This window comes from Periplaneta americana, chromosome 13, assembly GCF_040183065.1.
Source record: "Periplaneta americana isolate PAMFEO1 chromosome 13, P.americana_PAMFEO1_priV1, whole genome shotgun sequence".
Taxonomy (NCBI): Eukaryota; Metazoa; Arthropoda; class Insecta; order Blattodea; family Blattidae; genus Periplaneta; species Periplaneta americana.
Window position 1 is genome coordinate 35,593,893 of NC_091129.1, and position 26,821 is coordinate 35,620,713.

The 26,821-nt window shown below is 34.0% G+C and overlaps 1 protein-coding gene across 1 annotated transcript in view; it reads left to right on the forward strand.

Moving 5' to 3' along the window:
- The window catches only part of LOC138711793 (uncharacterized), a 554,979-nt gene extending 543,640 nt beyond the window's left edge, over positions 1-11,339 (forward strand). The window contains exon 6 of the mRNA XM_069843022.1: positions 8,455-11,339. Within this exon, the coding sequence (XP_069699123.1) occupies positions 8,455-10,568 (2,114 nt within the window). The 3' untranslated portion in view covers positions 10,569-11,339. The remainder of the gene's footprint in view (positions 1-8,454) is intronic.
- Positions 11,340-26,821: the final 15,482 nt, after the last annotated feature.

Genomic DNA, 26,821 nt, shown 5'->3' on the forward strand with positions numbered 1-26,821 from the left:
CTGGAACTAAGGACGTTATGCTTCGTCTCGAAATATATCCTTTATTGGGTAGGTAAAAAGACTTTTTAAATCTGTGTATTTCAAATTGTAAACTTCCCTAGCAGAAGTTTTTTTTTTCCTTTTAGAGAAGTAAAAATGAATAAAACCCCTAAATATGTAGCTTTATGTAATACCAAGCCATAATATGTAATGTGGGGTAAATATGTAGTATCAGATTTTAATATATTAATGGTAAATACAAGATTTGCAAAGATTTGTTATTTATATACGGTTAGGTTGAACGGAATATAATACTGTATGTAATTACATAAAAATCCGGTCCCAAGTAACTACGAAGCCTGTAAAAAAAAATAAGTTCCCCTTGGGCTGTTTACAGAAAGAAAACAATTTTATGGAAAGTTTTATTAGAACAGAACAGCAATTGTGAGCTATTTTTCAACATATTCCCCACTGGAACTGAGACATTTGTCATAGCATGGAATCAAATTTTGTATCCCTGTGTCATAGAAGTCTGCCACCTGGGATCGGAACCAGTGTGTGGCAGCCCTCTACACATCTCAGTCGATTCTATGGCATGACAAATATCTAAAAATTCTGGTAGGGAACATGTTGAAAAATAGCTCAACAGTTGTATCTGTTCCAATAAATTTTTCCATTGAAAATATATTTTCTTTCTGTAAATGGCCTCAGGAAAACTTTTTTCTACGGTCCTTGTAATTATGCTAGAGTAGCCAAAATTTATTTAAGTTTTGACATTATTTACATGGTGGAAGAAAAATATTAACTTCTTTTTCTATCCCCATGAGAATGTTTGTTTGTAAGCTGAAACTATTCAACTAGGTATTTACAAACTTAGTTTATATTTAACACATGAAAGTGATTATCATCAATAGCCTATATTCCCAAATAAAGTGGGATTACAGTATTTCCTTACTGCCTTATGCGTGCAGAATTATAGCTACTGCTAAATGCTAAAATGCTGAAAGAGTTATCATTTGGGTTATGTAATTCAACCATGCAGTTCAACCATGCCAGGAGACAATCAATATGTCAGTATTAAATTTCAAGTAAGAGTGAGAAAATTGCTACCGGTACTGAAACTTTATAAATTAATACAGCAAATACATACTATACTAGTGGCTTGTGCAGCAAATGCTGCAAACTAAGTTTGTTAGACGTTCAAATACAAATTTTTCAGATTTATTTTCAATGAAAAATACCAGACGTTTTGAAAGTTATTTGCTTCCATAATAATGAAACATACTCCCTCTGAATGTTTTTTTTATGCCAAATACTTTTTTTTGAACCTATCCACCTTCAGTTTTTGAGTTTCAACGCGAAAACGCAAGTAATAACGTAAGGAGGATCAGTGGGTTTTTCATGTGGGAGTAAAGCAATAGCTATTTCAGGTCATTGTGGATTGTAGGTGAAAGTTAAAGAAAGTCAGGTTTGCTATGCTTTCGAACAATAGACATAGCATCTTGGTATAGCTACTGCATGTAAAGCCTGAAATGTAGAGGGTAAAATCATTTTATCCTGCTAAGAGATCTTGCTGAAATGATCTGGAGACTACAAAATTTTATTAGTAAGTAATACTGTCTTTCCTTAGGAACTGTAATTTTTGCGCTCTCTCGAGCCAATACTGAATCTACACCATATCACTATTAAATATATGAAAAAGACCCAACCCCACTTGATTAATAACTATAAAAATATTTGGTGAAACGAGGATTGAGCGGATTCCGACGATTTTGCAATACAAAATGTTCGAATTATAAAGCGAATTTGATGGAATTTTTTAACCAAATATTTGATTTTTAATAACAATATTATTATCTTACGTAAGTTTTGTAGTTTATATTATATTAACATCATGGCATTAACTATAATAATTAATTTCTAATGGTAATAATGTCCTCAAACCACCTCAAGTTTTGTAGATTTTAATATCCAATACAGAGCTGTACTCAGAAAATTACACACCGCAGAATCAGACCTGTAAATTATTTGTAATGAGTCTTGAAGCTTTTAATAACCAATTGAATTTGAACTCTAAATATGTCAGCAATCCTGCAGGTCATGGCCTTCGTGTAATAGCCTATTGTTTATTGTTGTGTATGTGTTTTATTTTATTTTGAAATGAAATTAGTTCTCAAAACTGACGAAAGATGGATTTTTGAAAATAGGAAAATTATGTAGGAAAACTGACATTTTACTGAAAACTATTATTTTTATGAAAAACTTTGGGTTCCAAGCTTCAAAATGAGGGGTCATTTATTGAAATCCGTTCAGCCGTTGTCCTGTAATTTCCATTACCAGTTCAAATTATATATATAGATAAGATGATGATCAGATGAATCACAATGGTGACTGACGACAACTTGCCTGTAGTGAAAATAATAATAATAATAATAATAATAATAATAATAATAATAATCCATTGTGTTTCTTTCATGTCTTCGTGCATTTTCATTGTTTCATTATATGCACCAGATCTGTAACACCGTCCGTCTTCCTAATTGAAAGGGACGATAGGGTAAACTTTAATGAATAGAAAGCCTGTATTATGTTTTGTGATTAAATGCACGGTTAGTTAGAAAATTAAGTTTGAAGTTTCAGCAGTCCAGCAACATCGCCGCTAATACAATCTTCTCATGATACAGATGTAAGAGGTTAATGAATTCAGTATGTCTCTCTATAATCTTGCACAGGATAGGGACTGCTGGCGGGCTTATGTGAGGGTGGCAATGAACCTTCGGGTTCCTTAAAAGCCATTTGTAAGTAAGTAAGTAAGTAAGTAAGTGTGTCTCTCTCTATATGAACTGTTCTCTGGCACGACATTGCAACCTGTTCGCGTCATGCAATAGCTTGAAATTAGATGTTTTTAAAATTAAATTGAGACGAAAACCGTCCATGCTATTTAAATACGCCAGAGGGATAAATTATTCTTTATTAGATTTCCTGTCAATATGGACAAAAATCACTATCCTACACTCGGTCTGGTTAGTGCAGTTGGTATAGCGCTGGCCTTCTATGCTCGAGGTTGCGGGTTCGATCCTGGGCCAGGTTGATGCCATTTAAGTGTGCTTAAATGCGTCAGGCTCATGTCAGTAGATTTACTGGCATGTAAAAGAACTCTTGCGGGACAAAATTCCGGCACACCAGTGATGCTGATATAATCTTGGCAGTTGCAACCGTCATTAAATAAAACATAACATTTTTTTCACCATCCTACTGGCTATAGTTACCGAATAAAAGGTTGTTAAACATTTGAGGAAAAATGTTTTTTCTGAAAAAACTATGAACTTTCCACCAATATGATATTGTAGTTTTTTGTTATATACAACATAAGCTATTTGCTCTGAAAATCCGCAAGGCCAGTTCACTTCCACAGTAGGCATATATTTTTCATCACAGTTACATACAGTCTGTTCGCTCTTAATTTGGGTCCTAATGTAAACATTAACCACGTGTCATTGACTCAAGACATTCTACATACAGAGAAGTAGTGCACAGTAGGATGGCTCTTAGTCATATAGGTGGATTTTTACTTTTCGTAAAAATTTAAATACAGCCCCTAGAATTGTTACACTTATTATTGAGAAAATAATTCCCTGAAAAAATGTGAGGGATTGGGTAATAAGAAGACGTGATGCATTGAAATTAAAGTTTTAAACATTTCCTTAAGTTTTTCCTATTCAATCAGAAGTCAAAATCCAATGCCACCAGGTTGTCTTTTCGACATTTCTGGTCTTCTCTCTTGGCCATGGCTTAGTTGTAACCCACTTCTGAGGTTGGGGCGCCTGGAAGGCGGAGTTATATATATAACTTTTTTGTGTTATCCTTCACCATTAAGGCTTCTATTTTCCTTAAACGTCTTTAAATGAAGTAGATTTCTTCAGAACTGAATATTGGTGGCATTATTTCGGACACAGTTTGCAGAATGAAATGTTTTTCTTCTTCTTTTGTTGTCAGCACATTGTTGTAGTCTGTCATCAGTTTCACTCCCCGTTCTGCTGCGTCATTTACAGCTCTTTAAAATATTTTGCGATATGTAGCCCTTCCTGGAAATACTCGTTACTTTCCCATGATGGACGTGTTTTCAAGAAGTCAGAATTTATTGAAAACCATTCAAAAATCTCCTCGAATCTTGAGAAATAAAATTTTCTTTTACTAAATATTGATCTTAGAACTTCGGTTCAGCTGATAACTTTTTGGTATTTCCTTCTAGACTTTTTGAACATTTCAGAGCAACAGTATTTTAGTTTCAACTGAAATGCATTTATTTTAGACCAACTTCCCTGGAATTTCTTCAAAATTGAAATAACTGGCCCTTCAAAATTGTTTGAGAATATCTCTTCCTAATTTCTGTCCAGGTAACACACAAGCACCTTGAAAACGAACTGTATTAGCTATTGCTGTATCAAAATAGAGCACTTGCACTTTTCCAATGATTTTCTACTCTTCTGGTAATTGATACACTGCATGCAATTACAAGTAATCTTATCTATTGTTTCATTACATCGGAAGTTATGATCACTGAAAGCCTATCTATTTGGTCCTTACTGATAACAGCCAGAAGGATTTTTCCATCTCAATGAACGGTGATCAAATTTAAGCCAATTTAATTTTTTAAAGAGCTTTGTACTTAATTCACTTTGTAAATGCTTACAACATAGTGTTATCGAACTGTGGCTTATAATAACGTCACTCAAGTCATAACTTATGGCTTCTGTTTTGCAGACAATATTTCACAGCATCACGAACACTCACTTTTCACTTATCAAGTGTTTTGGCGTGATTACTTGTATTTTAGCTCATTTTGTTTCTTGTAAAGCAATGGGGTCATCAGTTAGACATAAATCGTTAGATTGAAGGGGCTTGCTGTTGCTTGGATCAGGTTCTTCAACTTGAATCCAATCATTTTCTGTGAATGAAGAGATTCATTATGTTCTCTTCCCTCTGTAAATAAAAACCGGTGTATGTCAGAAATATATACTATTTATTCAGTTACTTTAAGCAGTTTTTGAACAAATTATGTGCAAGTTCATGTTAATGTGACATAAACTTGATTCTGGTAATATTCATTATATTTAACAGTAAGCCTAGTGTAGTGTAACAGTTCTTACTTTCTTACTTACAAATACTTTTAAGGAACCTGCAGGTTCATTGCTGCCCTCACATAAACCTGCCATCGGTCCCTATCCTGTGCAAGATTAATCCAGTCTCTATCATCATATTCCACCTCCCTCAAATCCATTTTAATATTATCCTCCCATCTACGTCTCGGTCTCCCTAAAGATCTCTTTCCCTTGGGCCTCCCAACTAACACTCTATATGCATTTCAGGATTCGCTCATACGTGCTACATGCCCTGCCTGTCTAAAACGTCTGGATTTAATGTTCCTAACGATGTCAGGTGAAGAATAGAATGCGTGCAGTTCTGCATTGTGTTACTTTCTCCGTTTTCCTGTAACTTCATCCCTCTTAGCCCCAAATATTTTCCTAAGAATCTTTTTCTCTAACACCATTAATCTCAGTTCCTCTCTCAAAGTGAGAGTCCAAGTTTCACAACCATACAGAACAACCGGCAATATAACTGTTTTATAAATTCTAACTTTTAGATTTTTGACAGCAGACTAAATGACAAAAGCTTCTCAACCGAATAATAACAGGCATTTCCCATATTTATTCTGCGTTTAATTTCCTCCTGAGTGTCAATTATATTTGTTCCTGTTGCTCCTAGATATTTGAATCTTTCCACCTCTTCGAAGGATAAATCTCCAATTTTTATATTTCCATTTCGTACAATATTTTGGTCACGAGACATAATCATATACTTCGTTTTTTCGGGATTTATTTCCAAACCTATCTCTTTACTTGCTTCAAGTGAAATTTCCGTATTTTTTCCCTAAACATTTGTGGATTTTCTCCTAACATATTCACGTCATCCGCATAGAAGCTTTATTATTTGTGTTATTTGCGCTATGAATGTAATTATCATGAGAATTAATAATTAATATTGTGCATTGAATTAACAATATTTCCATTTTTTAGAATTAGCAGTAAAAGTTACTTTGTACTGTCATTTTACTGAGCCACTGTGATAGCCTGGATTCTTTCTGTTGCTGACATAGGTTACGTTTTATATCTTTTTCCATCAATACACGATATGTTCCTATCATTGAGCGTGGTCTACCTTTCTTCCTTTGATTTAGAATAAATTTGCGGTCTTCTTCAATGGCGATCATTTGAAGGACATCAGCATGTGTAATTGAAAAGATCATCTAATTTTTCCAGAAATACCTTCTATTATTGTTCCTGAAGTTGAGATCTACGTTTAGAACTCTTTTGTAACACTTTTTACTCTTTATACATTGTCTCCAGTTTTTAGACATTGTATTGAAACTTTCTTGTAGGAATTTGTGCTTTCTGCCAAAACACTTCCACTTCTTTCATAACCACATATGCAATAGAACGTATGTTCAGTTTTACTTTATGTATATTGTAGAATAACACTTTTAAAACTTGGTCATTACAAGGCAATTTTGAACCCACTATTTGTCTCTCATTTTTTCCTACTTAAGAGAAACAACGAATCAGACTTTATTGTTTCCATTTTATATTATTTTTCAATCATAAACGTTAAATCATATCAATCTCCATCACCATCACAACAGTGTAACCACGCAATTCCAACTACCAGTACAGTACATATTTGCCACAATTGTCACTTGGTGGGTAGGATTCACCCAGTCGAAGCTATGCAACATATGTTCTCTCCCTATAATTTCACTCATTTAAATACACTTTTTTCCGATTGAGTAAACAGGAAATCTCTAATATGTTTTTAGAATCCAGATAATTTAACTGTCACCTACCAATCACACACTTACCACAAACAACAAGTCATAAATTCAACTTCTAATAACACTCTCTATTTGGCCAATCTTGAGGAAAGATGCGCTACTACGTACCTTCATCAGATTGACTTCAAACTTCACACGATTTTTATTTGTAGGTACTATATCTAATACCAGTAACTTTAAAGGTATCCTAAAGAAAATTCGAAAGTTTAAAATTAAGAGTCATCCTAGTGCACGTCTAAATCCCCGTACAAATGTAAAACAAGCTTAGGCCTATTGGTCTGGTGTGTATAGGTCTGGTTTCTGCTGATGGTCACAATTTGTTTACATTAGGATCTATTCTAAGAACTTGATGTTATTTGTTCTTTCTGTACATTTCTGGGTTTAATTTTCACCAACTAATTATCAACTTTGGTACATTGATGTTTATACACATGGGCTACCAGTATTAAATTCTGGCATGGGTGTGCTTAATTATTTAACTTTCACTTTATCCTTATAAAATAATGTTGAAAATGAGTGGTGAGATGAATCCGAATCCCTCTAATACCCTTCATATATTGGTCCGAATAATAATAATAATAATAATAATAATAATAATAATAATAATAATAATAATAATAATAATAATAACAAACAGCACATGAACGATTGTAGATTACTCTACATGCTACCTGGCTGCAGTATATATATATATATATATATATATATATATATATATATATATAGCCAGGTAGCTCAGTTGGCAGAGCAGCTGCTTACGGCTACGGACTGGAAGGTCCGGGGTTCGATCCCGTTGCCACACTTTCAGAACAGCCCCGAGGTTCACTCAGCCTCCTATAAAATTGAGTACCGGGTCTTTCCCGGGGGTAAAAGGTGGTCAGAGCGTGGTGCTGACCACACCACCTCATTCTAGTGCCAAGGTCATGGAAAGCATGGGGCTCTACCTCCATGCTCCCCAAGTGCCTTCATGGCATGTTACGGGGATACCTTTACCTTTTACCTTTAATAATAATAATAATAATAATAATAATAATAATAATAATAATAATAATAATAATAATAAGAAGAAGAAGAAGAAGAAGAAGAAGAGGAAGAAGAAGAAGAAAGGAAATTTCTACCTAAAAATTCTGGGTTTTCATTTGGCCCTTGTCTACATAAGTTTGACCACACCTACTATAGAGTTCCTGATACCATCAAAGACTTTTTCTATGGCTTTTAGTTTGAACATCGGAAACAGAGTAATCACTAGACCACTGAGAACGAATCTTCTTTAATGTACGTCGGTATAATGTAACAAGTTCTTTGTTTCTTAATTGGTTTATTTTATGATTATTTTACGACGATTTATCAACTGCGATGGTTATCTGACGTCTGAGTGAAAAGATAATGAGCCTAGAGTCCCGTACCTAAAGCTACCCAGCATTTGCTCTTAATGGATGGAGGGAAAACCCTGAAAAAATCCTAAACCAGGTAACATATCCCAACCAGGATTTGAACTTGGGCCCACTCGTTTCAGGTCAGACATGCTAAAATAATTTTTTTTCTTATTTTGCCATTATTGTAATATATCTTATTTCATACTTCAGGCACAGAGACATGGGAGCGCCTGCAGATCCAAGGTCCGAGGCCACAGCCACGAGCAGAGAGTGTGGCCCTAGCTGTGTCTGAATTACTCCTGCAAGACTCTTCCTACAACAACCAGTCTGGTGACACACCGCTAGTCACATCCAGCGGTATGTCATCGGCATCTTCTCATGGTCTCCGTAGTCATCGCTCCAGAGGTGGTGGCTCAGTGGACCGCTGCACCAATCTAAACCCTCGCCACTCATCCTACCACCCGAACAACAGAGTCTCACCCTGCGAGAGGAAATACGTGTTCAGACCCACGCCTGGAAATTACGTGGACGGCAGCTCTACCAACGGCAACAGTGTTGGCATGGAGCAGGATTCTGGTGTGAGCAATGGCAGTGCGTCCAGCAGGCGGTCTTACAGTGCCCAGCAAGGCGGTGCAGCAGCCTCCACACCGTCAGGACAAACGCAGGCCGCCAACAGCTTTCTCCGTGAAATATCAAAATTGTCGCAGATCAATCTGTCTAGGCTAAGTCATCATAAGTGCAGTTACAGTGTGCTGAGTAGCAGCAGCCGCGATGACAGCACAGAAAGTCTCCTCCATCAGCAATGTTCCGGCAGTGAGTCTATGTCCCAAGAGGGTATGGATCAAGGAACTCCCAGCAAGAACATGATGGTCAAATCCCAGAGTGCCAATATCATATCTAGAAGAAGACAGCATGAACTTTCTTCTGCAAATTCTCCCAGTGCCACAGAGGAGTTCCAAGTACCCGAGAGTGCAGTGGTCGCACCTGTTGTCAAGCACCATAGTGGATGTTCCAAAGGTCTTCCAAGTGCGAGAAAGAAGGTGTCGGTTGCTCCAGTAAGTGATAAGTGCGGCTCTCTTCCGAGAAACCCTATTTCAGTACCCAATTTTGGAGCCATCTCGTCACTTCCCACCCCAGTTCTCACGCCAGTGGAAGTAACAAGGCTTGTTTTTGTGGATACAGACGATGACAATGAGACTGAAGATGTGTTCACTTCTCAAGGGTCTCCTAACCGTGGTGAAGGTCGCATAATACATGTGCAACCTTCGCCATCGTCTATCGGTCATGTCAGGGACTTCTCTGTAATTCACCAACAATTCCAGCCACGCTTCGGAGACAGTGCCAAGAAGAGGAGCGACAGTTATAGTTCACATTTATTGGCCGCAGGCGACGCAGATGTTTCAATCCCCATGTACCAGAATGTTGGCAAAATAAGTTCCATTCCAAAATCTGCATCAGTAAGGTTTCGAGCTGGTCACTCTGTTACTGAATTGGAAGAAACTTCCGATGAAACAGTCTCCACCTCAGATTATGCAAGCATCGAGACTGTAAATCGCATAGCATCAGCAAGCAACTATAGCATGTGCAATAAACAAAGCCCCATTGATAATCAGTTTCTGTCATACCAGCAGAATGATGAATATGGAGCTGCAAAACATGGAGCGAAGTCAAATGGAAAAGCAAAGACTCCAATTAGAGATGGTCCATTTGGTTTTTGTAATCCAAACTACCTTGGACCTGATATACAGACCATTTTAGCCTCAGCAGGTCAGCGGAAATCGTGGCACGTTACTACTCCCACGTCCAGTGAAAATGATGGCTGTTTCCCACCAAATAAACAGAACTTTCAGACCTACGCTCGACTCCTCAATAGCCCACCAGATAGCGTGCTGGAGGATGCCACGGGGCGCAGTATTAGCAGGCAGTTCTACCAGGAGGAGCTCATGGAGCTACAGAGCTTAGATTCGTCATGTTCGCAGCCTCCCTCCCTGGCCACGACGCCAGGAGCTCCAACTCCGAACAGAAGCAGTTGCGTAGAGAGAGTGCCACCCCAGTTCCTGGCACTGGGCTCACCTTGCAGTTCAAATCCTATGGGAGTTGAGAAAAGAAAAAAGTCCAGAGCCAGCAGTGCCAGTCGGGCAGAGAAACAGATGTTTGGGCATGGCCAAGAACTCGAGGACGAAGAAGACTTGAGTTGTTTTGGCACAGAACCTTCCGTCCCTCTTTACATGTTCGTGTTAGGAGGTAAGGAACAGGGTCAAGTGACAGTGTTTAAGAGGCCAGTGTCAGTGTGGAAACTCCAGCTTGCACCCAACATCTTCTGAAAGAAGAATCTATCTAGTTGGGCTTGCTTATCTTTGTATGCTCCTTTCCTGCAGGTATGCAAAAATGCAAGTTCCAAAAATAAGCGGTTGATATCAAACTGTATTTCTCGAAAAATTTGAACATTTTACAAAATGTAAATAATGCACAGAAAATATGTGGAAACTGTCGTAAGAATTTACTTCTCGAGTATTTGGTTTACTCACTCTGTTATCAACATATTTCGGCATTAGACGTTTAAATTGGAAATAGTTATAAATAAATACACAAAGATCCGTGTTATTATACCATTCGGTGCTCTTGATGAATGAATATTTTAAGTCTAAACTACCAAATACAATTGCAATAAATGTCATTACGTCATAATTAGCGTCATCCAATGGAATTATCAACAGAACAAGTCCTGTTTCATTTGAAATTAAAATTAAGTTGTAGGCTACCGTTAATTATAATAATGAGCTACCAGTATACATCATACACAATTAAATCAATATTACAAATTCTTATCCATCTCAATGTTGCAGGTATGACAGACAGTTTAATTAATATTTGCCTTAGCTCTTTGTAATGGCACAAGAACTTTATGTAAATGATTTTAATAATTTATATCCACAAAATATGCGAGAATTTCTCACAGTATCTGAAAATTTTGCATTATATGCATTTATATGTTTTGCTCCATTTCAACCGAAAATATTGTAAAACTGAAGCAGTTGTCAAAGTGACAATAACAGTAACTGATTATGTAGAATAAACCACAATCTCTTGGGTTACCTAATGTTTATTTGTTACAGGAAATTATGAGCCAGAGATATAGTGTCCCACGATTCTATGGTCATAGTTTAAGAGCATACTGATTTGGTCATTTTAAATAAGCCCGAAACTCAGTTATAGTGAAGTTACAGACAGTTTTAATTTTAGTAGGCTACGTTCTACTATTACATGTAATTTTTTGGTAATAAATAAAAAAATAATTGATTAATTCAACTAATTGATTTAATTAAACCAATGTATGGAATTAATTAAATTAACGAGTTTAGTCATTAATTTCTTATGTATAAATGAAGGTAGTCATTCTGCATTGATTTGATATGGTATGATATATTTATTCCACCAGCTTACATCGGTCGTGATGGCTCTTCACATTTCTGTATACAGTGCCATCACTCCCTTGGATACATAACATTCTGCTTACGCTTTTTAAACATCCGGCTATTACATATAAATGACCCTGATCACTTTTCTATCACGTCTCTCACCTCTGTTTCCCTCCCTTCTTTTTATATTTACCCTTCCCTTTCCTAGTTATCTATCTTATTCTTACTAATCTCATTTAACTAAACAATTACATCTCTCAATCTCTTATTAATTGTTCCGAACATTGTTTATATTTCTTCGTGTAGGCTTCCGCAGCTGGTGTACATGGTGTGTGGATAAGTTTCAGGGCTTCTACCACGTGGTCTTGGTGTTATTGGCTGACGTTTCGACCGCTGTGTTGTGGTCAACTTCAGAGCAGTTGTTGGATAAGGAAATAGTCTGCCAGCTCGTATATATATATATATATATATGAGCTGGCAGACTATTTCCTTATCCAACAACTGCTCTGAAGATGACCACAACACAGTGGTCGAAATGTCAGCCAATAACACCAAGACAATGCGGTAGAAGCCCTGAAGCTTATCCACACACCATTTTTTATATTTGTTGAACTCTTCCATAGTTGTTAACTTATTTATTCACGTGAATCACTAACATTCACTAACCACTTATTCCCATTGATCTACTCTGTATATTTTCAGACGAAGTAGTTTCTACAGTTTCATTACCTTTCCATTCTCACTTTCGTTATTATATTTGTATCACTACTTATTATCACTCTCTGGTTATTTCTTGTATCTTATCCTTTTTCACTATTATTCCCTTGCCTTACCGTCTTTTCTGTCACTATGACTATTTTCACTTTATCACTTTCCTATGTCTTATCACTCATGCACCAACCTCTTAAGTTATAAGTTTTCTGTCCCTTACTTCTTCCCACTGACAAGCCTCTATTCGGTGTCGCTAATGTTACTTCATCCCTTCCAGTTCTTGCAGAATCTTGTCTTCTTATCTTGGTATCTTCTTCATCTCTCGATCCCTTCTGTAACTGCTGACCCATATTTGTTCTTCCAGCTGGACATTGATATTATCTGCAATTTAATGAAGAAACAAGACCATCAATATTGTTTTATTTTGTTGCTTTAGTTTCCTTATTTATTTATGTTTCAGTGAAAATAGCTACTTCTGAAAGTGATAAATATGCCAAATATTCACTTTATTTAAAGAGTTTGTGACAAAAATTCAAGAACATCAGTTTAAGACTATCGCCAACAGTCAGATGACTTTAGTGGCAAGAAATTGCACCCCTCTTTCAATCTAAGATTGTCGTAATTGTAATTAAGAAATACAGTAATTTGCCTATCAAAATGAAAAGGTGCGTCATCATGCTGTAGCAACATTTATTATATATTCTTAACCAGTGGCGTATACTGGTTAAAGGGTTTGGGCTACCACTGACCCTATTATTACACAAAATATATCTAACAATTACTTTAATTTTAATTACTATGGTAAAACTAATAATACAAAATTATTACATTATGTTATATTATAAACTTTTTCTTTTGTAATTTCCTTGGGTTACCGCTGGTAGCCCGCAAAATACGCCCCTGTTCTTAACAGGAACTTCTTCCATTCATCCCGACAATTCATTTGTGAAAATCTATGTTAAACGTCCTTGCATTATGAATTACCTGCTGAATTAATTATTAAGTATGTCACGCCAAATGTTCCCCGAAATTCGATGTTGGAATGGGTTTCCTTGGTTTCAAAATTATTTTTAAGTGATCAAAAATGTGAATTATGGGCACTGGTATTCAATATGCCTTCTTACTTTCACCTGTAAACAAAATTTTCAACCACCACTCTTTCATACCATGATATGTAGATAGTACCAATGCAAACATTGTTTGGTTTATGTCCAAGAATTTAGTTAATATAACTTCATTTATTTTATTTATGTCCAAAAAAATTACGGTTTATAAAAGTAGAACCTACAACAGTTTTAAAATGAAAACTGTCAGCAACTCAGTTACGATTAAATTTCGAACATAATACGTTCATAAGATATTTTTGGTGTAAAATGGCTGTACCATACTTAAATACCGGTGAGATACATACCTATATGTGTAGCTTGTGATGTTTCACAAACTTGATGTGAGCTCTTTCTGTACTGGTAACTGAGTTACTAATGAAAAAAAAGACGTGGATGGTCTAATTGGTAACATTTGATGTAATTATTATGCTATTATATTTCTAATTCATTCATGTTGTATTGAAAGAAATGTTCTGACTTCATGATAAAAATGAGGTCCTAATATTTAGTCATGCACCATTATTAGGTATATTTTTGTTTTCAAATTTGAAAGGTTCATATTGCCACGCAATGGTGACATGACAATCAATGGAAGTCACATATTTCCAGAGTTTTTTTTACTAAAGTGTAAGTGATGGTAATATGGCAAAATCTCTTTCTGTAATTAAATCTCATAATAACTCAAACACATCTTATGATGAAACTATTCAAATATTAAGCTTTTATTACCAAAGTACTTACTGTATGTATAATAATAAAATTATGTTATATAAATATTTAGAAAATGTTTTAAGGAAAGAGCCATAGACATTTTAATTTTTAAAGACTTTTTATTTCCTTTTATCAGGATACAGAATGCATTTTCTGCTTAAATACCGGTAGGGCCTACCGGTACCGGTATTTGTATTTCTCCAACTTCAGTACTCTAGGTATCTATTGATAATGGAAAAGATTTGTATGCTCGGTTAAAAATTGTTTTTACTACCAGTAATGACTTTTTTTGTTGCTTCATGTATACCGTCCTACAATTTAAATTTCTGTTCACTCTACTGTCGAAAAACATAAAGTAATACAGCTTGTGAACAGCATCAAATAGTTTTCAAATTTATCATCTTTGCACATCTTATATGCTTTATTAACAAGTACGTAATTGATGAGTGAAAATTCGTGAACTGATATGTAGTAGCGAAATATTTGAAGTTTTCAGAAACATCGAACTATATACAAATTTTTCTGGAAAGGATGAGTGTGTTATTTTTTGGATGGGAAGTTTCGCAAATACTTTAGTAATAAAAGGATGTAACTTTAACATTGTACTGACTCATTTATGAATAATGCCAAAAAGTCTAATATTCTATCTATTATGTATAGACTAGATCTACAATGTTGTGTAAAGAATCTCATGTCAATTTGTAATGAAGACTGACTAGCATAGTGGCATGGGCCAGATATTAATTCCAGTTCGAAATCATTATTTCTTTATCACCATCATCGTATCTATTACTCTACTTTCACTCCACATATTCTTTTCATAGAATTCCATTAGTTTATTAAAATCATAACAATTATTGTCTTATTGGCAAAATTGTTCTCCTTAAAAGCATTTATTTCCGTAACTTTTTTTATTCATTTGACAGTGTATACGTTAATAATAGGTAATAACAATATATAATAATAATAATAATAATAATAATAATAATAATAATAATAATAATAATAATTCATTTTCAGTTTTTGTGCATTTGCATATTGTTTGTAATTTAGTCAACTGTCCGACGACAGGTCTGTAGGTACCTCACAAGTGATACTAACAAGGCACCACTTCTGAGGCAACTAGGCCAGAAGTTAATGGGATAGGATGGCCAGTTCCTTTCCCTCCATTTGCATATATATGTAGATAATTACATATAAATTTCGAGTACCGGCCTTATATAACTAGCCTTGTTATTTAATACGTAACATTGGAAACTTGTAAAATATTTATAATTTTAATCCTCCAATGTATACAATGTATAAAATAAACTCTAAGTAAGGGATATAAAAGCTTCTTAACTTGTTGAATAAATAATTGCCATACACTAGAAAAATAATCGTGTCAGTATACAGAGTGATTCACAAAGTTCTCTCCTGGTTTATGAAGGTGATTCCTGAGATTATTCGGAACAAAAAAAGTAAATAAAGTAATGGGATGACATTCATAATTACGGAATTACAATACATTTTCAAAATGTATCATAGTGAATGGAGCGCTAAGCATGTTGCTGCCTTATCTACGTGCACATTGTTGATAGTCACTATTTATTAAGCTGTTATCTCTTGTGTAAGTTACATCACAATGCCTTTCACGTTTTCTTCTGAGGAGTATGCTGATATGGTGTGAAGCTGCAAAATGGTACATGTGCAGTTTACATCCCTTGTGGACCATTGCCTTGAGATTCAGGGAGGCGTTTCCGAAAATGTGATTTAAATCTACTCCAAATGAAAGATACTAATACATAAACAATAACTGTTTGCTTTTAATTATTTTTGCATTTTTGTTATTGAAATCCTGAAATAAAAGTTCTTTCTGCTGTTTTCAAATTATCATAACTTCGTAATTATGAATGTGATCCCATTAATTTATTTACTTTTTTGTTCCAAATAACCTCAGAATCACCTCCATAAACTTACTATTATGAAAGTGTTGTATTGCATGTTTCCACGTATTCACATTTTTTTTTTATATATTCTATGATATTTAACTTATTTTATCTTTTTGTTTTCATATTTCCCGATAATGGCATATCTATAATGTGATAACTTGAGCTACATATATAATTATAATTTTCCTTACTGTGTGTACCTAAAAATATTGTATTCATTGTATGCTTCGTACTTCACTATTATTATTATTATTATTATTATTATTATTATTATTATTATTATTATTATTACTACTACTATTATTATCAGTAGGTAATTGTCTTATATTTTTATACTTTGTATGTCTCATTTGCTTTGATCTACTGTTCATATTTTATTATGGTTTTTCCTTTCTTTCTATATGTTAAATATTATGTCTGATTTCTACGTACTTGTTGTTCACATTACATCATTATTATCTTATTCAGTTTTGTGTGTAAAATTGTAGTGTACTTTGTAAATTTGTAGTGTTTTTTGTAACGCAGTTTTACTTCTGATTGAGTGTTAGAGAAGGCCATATAGCCTTAACTCTGCCAGGTTAAATAAACCATTATTATTATTATTATTATTATTATTATTATTATAAACCGGGAGGGAACTTCATGAATCACCCTGTATAATCTGAATATTGTGGTTCAGTAATTTGTGATATTTATGAAAACGTTACAAATAATAAATAAACTAGAATATAAATTTGGAACAAGTTAAACTTCAAAGTCTTTCAGATGTCTACTACATTTGAACTCACATTTAATATACATGAAAAGCTTTTTTCAAAACTTCATATGTCCATTTTCAGAAAATACTACAAATACGTGTCTCTGTAATAAACAGAAATTTTTCTATGGTAAAAATTTACTGTATATGAACCGATTGCAAAAAAAAAAAAAAAAAAAAAAAAAAAGAAAATTTTAATACTTCACTGCAGAAAATATTTTGTTCATTGAGAGATGCAAATTTTGGAAGTATATTTTCATATATTGGACGTGTCAGATTTTCAATAAAAGCTCCTCACTTGAAGTAATTTACTTCATTGATTGAAGCTAATAAAGACTGCAGAATTCGTACCTATTCAGTACCAATAAATTTCCAAAAATACAGACACTCTACAAGAGTTTTAAATTTGAAAGTGTTCTCTGAAATATACAAAATTGTTGAATAACAGCATAGAGACAGTACTGACAAAATGAGTCCAACAGAATTAATTATGAAGTCAATTTGGATATTTCTATTCTGAGAGACCATAGGTAAAATTGATGAGACTTCAAATGGACTATGACAGTGGTTAATTTGTTAATTTTAATATTTTATGACTTCGTGTTCAAACACATAAAAATACAAAGAATATTTTATTCTTGCAATGTAGCTTGAATCTTAAATGCTCTAAGTTGGAAATATCAGTACTGGTATCAAAGCTTTATAAAGACAGTCCTAATAGAAATATTTCAAACACACCAACTATTTAAGAGAAAGAAGACAGATGCTGTCATTGTTAACATAAGGTACTAAATAATGAGTTAAACATTTTAGTTTGATCATATGTTGGCATATACATATTTTCCAGCCATATTTTCGTTCTCTTGTTCAGTATTAATAGTTAACCTGAGTTTACAATAATGTTTAATTTTCATTCGATACCAGTGTACCAGTAATTAAAAAGTTTTTTAATATAATTTCTCAATATAAACTATTTTGCCAACAGATGATTCTTTTTCTATTAATCAATTAAGTTTCCAAGCATTTCCATATTAAATGTCACAATAAAAATTATTTACTATTACCTAAAAGCTCTCTAAGTTCTTGATCTCTTATTTTAGAACAAATCTTTAAATAGGTAGCATATAACCATTTCATGATCATTCAGAATTACTTAATCCCTTCTCAATGTGTTCAAAGATGTGTCAGCTAGACATGCGAGTATGCGAAAAAAAATTGAATAATACCAGAAAAAGTATTGTAATATACATATACTCAAATACATATGTACATGTACAGAGCTCCTACAAAAGACCTATCCATTTCGGACATATGTAATTTACGTTCTATGAATCAGGTGCATGAAAATATCACCAATGGAAAGAGAAACTAAAAAATTTTAGTTATGGTAACACTGCCTCATAATAGCGCATATAAACAAATCTGTTCACTGTTGAGGCGAAATGGCCGCTATAGAGGACAGAAAAGCTTGATTTTCATGTAAACCAGTCGGTTATTAATGTGCAACGGGATTAACGAACAAAGTTTGGTGCAGATCCACCCAGTGGGCCTACGATCCATAAATGGTACACTGCTTTTAAGGCAAGATTCTTCGCAAGCGGTTGCGATTTCATCCATACTGACTACAGTTGCTGCAAGCCCTAAAACCAGAGGACAAAGTGCTATGAAGAAATTTCTGCATAAGTATGCAGACTTTAATTGAAAACTATGATGAATTTATTCGTTCCGTGGTATTTTCTGACGAAGCCATTTTTCATCTTTCTGGTAAGGTAAACAGACATAACCTGAATCAGGGGATCGGAATATCCGCGTACCTACGTGGAACTTGACTATAGGCTTGATGTGTGCCGTGTTACCAAGGGGGGGGGGACACATTGAACATCTTTAAGGTACCGGTAAGGAACTAAACTTTTTGAGTTTCTCTTTCCATGGGTACTATTTCATGCACCTCACATTCATAGAATGTAAATTACATGTGTCCGAAACCGGAAAGATCATTTGTAGGGGCCCTTTACATACACAGATACATTTATACATACATACATACATACATACATACATACATACATACATACATATATACATACATACATACATACACACACACACACACACACACACACTCATGCACATACACATAAAAAATAAAATTTTATGAAAGATAGTAGACTCCTAGTTGTAATTGTTATTAATAATTAATTGACTCGAGTTTCTGAAGACTTCTTACATTTCATTTCAAATAATTATACAGTTTTAAGCATTCTCTGTTGGAAACTTGAAGTTTTGCATTCCTGCAGATATACACCAGATGGTGAGCCTTGGAATGGTTTTGGAAATTATGATGATTATTTAGATCATTCTATGATTAACTTATGTACTACTTATTAATATAGTAGAGACAATATAAAGATGTCATCATACTTAGCAAGATATTTACTACTGTACCTGGTTTCATTATGTTTCTGCAATGAAACTCGTGAGTGAAAAGTAATCCATTAGTCTGTTAGTACAACAGAAAAAAAAAGTCCTAACTTATTTCTAAACTTTCTTCCTCTACTGACTTATAAACATTGTTGCCTCACTGAATGTTTGGTGCTTTCTTGCACTAATAATCAATAATTTAATGTGATGACATCATTTTACCTCATATGAGCCTTAGGAAGTATGACATGGTATTAAAATTGTAAAGTAGTGGCTTTTCATTTGACATATTTTCAATCTAGAACATGTTCACATTACAATTTCCAAAGACCAAGGCTTAAAGATTTTAATCGAGCTTTTTGATACACCAAGATGACTGGAACAGCATACTGCCACACTGCCGAAACATAGAACTATCAATCTCAGGATTGAGCTGTGCTGTACTATGAGTAAGATCCAATAACTCTGTAACTATTGGAGGATATTAGAAATGAAATTCATATTGTGGTAATGCTCTTTGTATTTAGTTCAGCATAGAAGCTCCACAGACTACTTTTAGATGATGAGAATTAATACTATTTTTAAATAAAATAGAAATAACTTTTAAGTGCAATAGGTGTCCTTTTTATCATTGACTGAATTGTACTTTTAAAGAAACACACCATGGCACCATGGGTATGTCAGGTAGTGTTTCTGCATAATAAGGAAAGATCTAGGTGTAGAAAACTAGCTATATAGTATGTGCTTGTAAAGTACCTGGGCTTCCCTGCATTTTAGGGGCCTCAAGTAATGGTCATTAAATGTAAATTGTTTTCTTTTATGTAATGCAGCGGTTTAATTTGAAATATTTATATTTGATCTTAACTCATTAGAACACTATATACTAATATGTAATTGCAATCTTGAATATAAATAAAATAAAATAAAATACTTGTAAGTCAGTTTTCTCTCACTACATACGAGTACTTGAAATCAATCGGTGCAAATAATACTTCCGTTAATTATTTTATTTTAAAATGTTTAACGGAACATATTAAGAAGGATTTTTTTCAGACAATTAGATGTATAGTATCTGGGATGAGGATGGGAGAGAAGAAAGATGTGCACAATTCATACAACAGTGATAATCAAAGAGACTACTATACAAATCAAAGGTAAATGATCAAAATCACGTAGGTTACCTACTTTGTAGTATAAGTGAGTAAGCCTACCTTATAATTAATATTTCGCATCTCTAATAATAATTTGCAATTATAAAATACTGTAATGGATATATAGCTTATAAGATACATGAGTGCACTAATGGGTTAAGATACATTCCCTTTTTAATAATTGATGTTTTCTAGTTTAAAAAGTCATTTTCGCAAACTGTTGCTATTTGAGAAAAGTTAAATATAATTAGTAAAATTTTAACTAAATTTTATTCAAAGCTTGGAAGGCTTATAATGCAAAAGTCGTAAATTGTTCTTTAAATTTTAGCTTAATTGGATTTTAAAATAAAATGTGTGCTAGGCTCATTTCATGTAAAAGTTTCACAGTTATCAAATTAAGCTATTATTTGACTACTCTTTTTACTTGAAAACAGTCACACAGTCTTAGAATAATCTCAAGGTCATTAGATTGATATATGTAAACGAATATACTGTACTGATTACAATACATATTATCCTGAGTGAGTTCAATACTGTTGTCATTCATTCAACAAGTTACACGTGAGCAAAACATAAGTTAAACGCTTATAACATTCCATCAGTGAATACTGTATTTTTTTTATTCATGTAAATACTTTCACGTTATTATCTGTGTAATTTTCTTGCCTGTCATGGTATTGGGGCTAAGAGGGATGAAGTTACAGGAGAATGGAGAAAGTTACACAACACAGAACTTCAAGTATTGTACTCTACACCTAACATAATTAGGAACATTACGTAAATCCAGACACTTGAGATGGGTAGGGCATGTAGCACATATGGGTGAATCCAGAAATGCATACAAAGTGTTAATTGGGAGACCTGAGGGAGGCCGAGACGTAGATGGAAGAATATTAAAATGGATTTGAGGGAGGTGGGATATGATGGTAGGAACTGGATTAATCTTGCTCAGAATAGGGACCGATGTGAGGGCGGCAATGAACCTCCAGGTTATCTAAATCTCATTTGTAAGTAAATAATGATGATATTCATAATTATCTTGGAAAGAAAATATGCCCATGAGAAATTCCAATAATGACATTAGATAATGAAGTGTAAATTTATACGATTCTGTATAATCACATGACGTTATTACTTTTGGTACCATATGCACAACTTATGCATTCTGTTAAATAAATGTTGAATATTTCATAACATGAAGGCATTATTATTAAATATGGTCTATGTGGACGTAGGCAGAGAAAGTTATGTATAATTTTAATTACATTAAACTTTTTAAAATATTTACATTTTTCTCATACGACCATTTCCTGATTAAGAATGGCAAACAGTATCCTAAAATAATTATTAAAAATATTCTTTTGAATTATTGGCATACTCAATACATTGTCTGTATTGTAGACTGTGTGACATTGATTTCAAATGTAAAGAAGCACAAACATATGATTACTGCAATTAAGTAACAAAATATATGATTTGTATAGTCTGAAATAAAATGTTACATCATTCCAAAGTAATAGTTTGCGTAAGTGACAACTACACACATCACAGAAAGTTTGGAAACACCCAATTTTTTTCAATGTTTCAATTATTCTTTGGGTTTATTAAATGTAGTCATAATTAATAAAACCACTTAACATAAATATTTGAAAATAAGAATTTATTGGACAATTTCCAGTGATTAAACTCGCATACCAACGATATACAACAACAAAATTAACAGATTGAATCATTTAATGGAATAACATCACAGTTTAAATTTCATTATGGATTGGTCATAAGACACAGTTTTGAGAGATTAGATTAGATTAGATTAGATTAGATCTTTATTAGCCGAATAGAATTACAAGCATTCATGACGTCGTCAGTACACAAGAAAAATGACATAACATACAATATAATACAAAATTAGACTTAATTCTAAATAAATTTAACAATTTAATATTATAGGACAAGCTTGATCTTCAGTCTCCACTGTTCTATCTAGTATCTTCTCTTTTTGCTTTTCCCTGTCTTTTCTTCAACTGTGAGTTACCTGAAACATAAATGGTCAAGGGCAGTATCAAGAAACGTTAAATTCTAAAATTTTAAATTTAGATATTCATTTGTGCAAAATGGCATATGTGTCAATAAAATGTTCTTTACCTCTTTTTTTAATTTTCTTATGTTAAGTTCTTTGATTTTCTGTGGAAGTTTATTATATAAATTGCTGCCTCTATGTGATATGCTGTTAAGACTTCTGGTAAGCCTGTGGTAATTCAGATGTATGTTTTGGGATGTTCTGGTGTTATACTCATGATATGTTGAATTTGTTTTAAAGGAATCTATGTTTTGATGAATAAAGCACACTGTTTCTAAAATATATATGCAGGGTACAGGTAAGATTTTTAGTTCTCTGAAAATTTTTATACTTTCAGTCCGAATAGGAACTTTTTTAATGATTTTGAGTATTCTTTTCTGCAATTTGAGGACTTGTGTCACTTTTGGTGAAGATCCCCAAGTAATAATGAGAGGATAAATGGGTGGTAATAGGCCTAAATCAATGCAGCAATATATCTTGGCATTCTGCTAATGAGGTCACCAAGGATCTGTTGATCGAGATAGTCCCAGTCCCGTTCCTCTTGGAATTCTTTAACAGTCTGTACAGGAGATTCACGATGTTGGAGGGTGTAGACATATTTGAGCCTATTCCAAGCATGCTCTATCAGGTTCGTATCAGGTTAATGTGTTGGCCATATCATTCTGGTAATACGGACACACTTGTACAACTTATACACACGTCTTACTCAGTGTGTTCTGACAAAATATATTTGGAATGGTTCAACAATGATTCGAGAACTTGGCTACAATAGAACACTGCTTTCATGTTACCCTGGACTATCTTAAGTATTATAATGGATTCTCCACTTTGCTGGTAAGGTAATATGGAACAATATTGTGAAGTTATGCAGCATTACCAGACACTCTCCAGACGATAATTGGGCCGAAATCTCGTTTCATCAGAGAGCATAACACAGTTTCACCAATTGAGATTCCAGTTTTCCTGTTCTCTTAGCCATCTGAATCTTGCAATTATGTACTGTCTGATCAACGATAATACTCGTCACGGACATCTAGCATGCAGATTGACTTCATAAAGGTGGTTTCTGGTGGTTCATGTGGCTATTTTTCTTCCAGTAATTGGTTGTAGGACTCTCTGAACTTATGCAGGATTGAGTGCACACTTCCTCCGAGCCAAACATTGGCTGCGTTCAGCCAGGACAGCGCTAATTCAGCTATTCATTTTTGCTGAGTTACAGCAGCTGTTAGTTCCTGAACGACCATTGCAAAATGTCCGCTGTATTTACAAAGAAACACGCTCTATTGTTCCGTCTACTCCAGAATATATGATACCATTGGTTGTTGCCTACCCCCAGTAGCGGCCGGTGATCGAAGTCCTCGGTGAGGCCAGATGCAACTAGTTTAAGTGCCTGCGATAGGAAATGTTTATTTATGATATTAATTATTATTGTTGTTATATTATTAATATCATTATTACTGTATTATTATTATTATTATTATTATTATTATTATTATTATTATTATTATTACTAGTAATGAAAAATAATAATTTCACTCACCAAATAAGCTGTTATGCTGCGAGTTTCAGTGATTGTTTCAGTGTGATGAAGCAACCCATATTATGTGTTGAAATTCCCCTTTCTTTCTTTCCTTTTTCTTTTTTTTCCCTTGACAGCAACGAACAAGGCCAACAGAGAAGTTTATTTTGCACCACATTACCACTTAACCATTTATGTTGCCCATACCAGGATGCAATAGAAACTCGCGTTTTAAGATTATCTGTCAGAAAAATTGTCAGTGATGTCGTAGGTATCTCGGTCAGCTCTCTCTTTATTTGAAACTTCCTTTCTTTCAATATTATTTCTTCTCGAAAAAGGACACTCTAACAATGAATTAACTACACCAGCATTATTTCTCGCATTTGTTTCTGTTTATATTTTCCCGAAATACATAACAACATTGGCCAAGATTCACTACACGAAGTACAATAGTACAACGCCCTCGCTTAAGTCATAAACTAAGATATAAGAGGAGAGAATAGTGTGGGTCTTTGCCTGCCAAAGAGCTGGAATGTTTGTTATTTATGGCCTATTTAGGAAGACAAGACACCATTACTATTCCCACTCCACTCTACCCTTGAGGCCGGCCCATGGTTGAGAGGAGTGAAACCTGACCAGGCCAGACGAATTGTGCCTCAGTTACAACGTTTAAAGCGCAACGTCTAAAGCCCGTGAAGATAAACGAAAATCCAGAAGCAGACCCGGCATGAACGATCCTGGCCTCATGAACAAGTTTCACTGCAAAACAGGTCTATATACATCACAAGCTAGACCTGGCATGAGCGATCCTGGCCTCAGGAACAAATTTTACCGCAAAACAGGTCTATCTATACCACAAAGTTTTCAAATGCTTCTACAGCGATATATTCTTCATTCAAATAACTAATACATTATATAGAAACACAAAATTTGATTTCAGTTAAGCCAAGTGACTGAGGCCCGGCCTCACTTGCCTCAGTCAATCAGCCGCCACTGCCTACCCCCTCCACTTTCGCTGGCTAGCAGCAGGCTTGCAGTGAAAAAAATTTTGCTGCGAAAAATGGCGCCCGCTATTTCAGCGCTGTTGGCCAGCAAGGCATTCAATGTTGTCACTATTTCAGCGCTACTGCAGTGCTGTCCCGGCTGAACGCAGCCATTGAATGTAGTGATCTTGCCCTGTTGTAGTTATTCGTGGCCATCCTTCACGAGGTCTGTTTGAAATTGATTGAGTCTCTTGGTAACGTTTCCAAGTTTGCACTAGAGGAAACTCGTAGATGTCGAGCTGTTTCCCGATTTGGTAGGCCATCTAAGCACACTGTGATGATTCGTATTCATGTAATAGTTTGAATGCTTTTAAAACAGATTAAAATTGTTCAACTTTTACAACACTATTTAGACTTACAGATAACCTCACTTACTAACAGTACTTGAAGATTAAGTCCCTATTAGTGCCTGTCATTTGTTTTCAGTGTTATTGTTAGATCAATAACAATGAAAATATGATGTCAATTAATATAAGACCAAAGAGGAGTGTTATTATTGATATATAACGCCAGAAGACAGAAAAGTGTTAACAAACTTCTTGTGATGTGGGTATTTTTTCTTTTATTCAGGAGTATTTGAGTGAAAATTATATTGATGTTGAATGTTGTTAATCCTGATGAATGTTTGTTTTCAAAATGCGTTATGTTTACTTAATCTTAAGGTAATGATTTGTTGCATGGGATACAGGCAATCATAATTCATTTAAAATGACAATCTGACAATTAGAATACTTATGTAGGTTGATAATTAGTAATGGTTTGAACTTTATACAGTAGATAAATGTTTATATAATCAGTACGTACAAATGTTTTGTTTTTAGTAAATAATGTTTATTGGCTGTGGATTGCGCTTTCCTGCTTGGGGCCCACAAATACTAAGGCTAGTCATGGTGACGTTAATCTCAAAGTTACTCAAACTAAATTACCTTCGTGTAGAAGTGACTATTGCTGAAGAGAAATCCATGATTTCAAGTTATGAAAAATAAAAGATTTTTTATGCTATATGGGTTGTGGTTTGTTAGTAGGTAAGTTACAATGTATTTTAAACATATGTTGGGCAGAAGAATGCAATTTTACTGTGTGTGTGTGTGATGTGTGATACAGTATTGTGAATATGCATTCCAACAAGGAACCACATACATTTGGGACATGAAGAAGAAATTCACTTTCTAAAACTTTTCTTAAAAACCATGATATATTATTGTATCGTATGTTGTTAATTTATCATTATTGGTCCTGAACAACGTATTTTCCATTGGATGTAGAAAACATGTGACAACAGTAAATAGTAAGTAAATTGAAATACACAGTAATTTTATCTTAACATGTCCATAAATTCATGACACGAGATATTTTTAGCAATAAGTACAGTACTACCGTCATAACAAAATTTTGCAGAACAGAAGAAGTTATTTCCTGAAATCTGACAAATGAAGTTCCAAAGTCTTTCTGTTAAAAGAATTAATTAATTAGAAATATTATAACAGTTAGTCATGTATTTTTTTTTAATATATAAAAAAATAGGTAATAGAATTTTTATATTTCTACATAAAATAAACAGAACATAATTTATGCCTCCTGTCTGTTATCGAAAATGTAATCAGTTTCCAAACACACTTTATTTCAATGTCAAAAAGAATGGAAGTTCAAAATTTTTTTAAAGAAAAGGAAAAAAAAAAATAATAGGAAGTTGTTATTAAATATTATGTTAATGTAATTGAGTTCCAT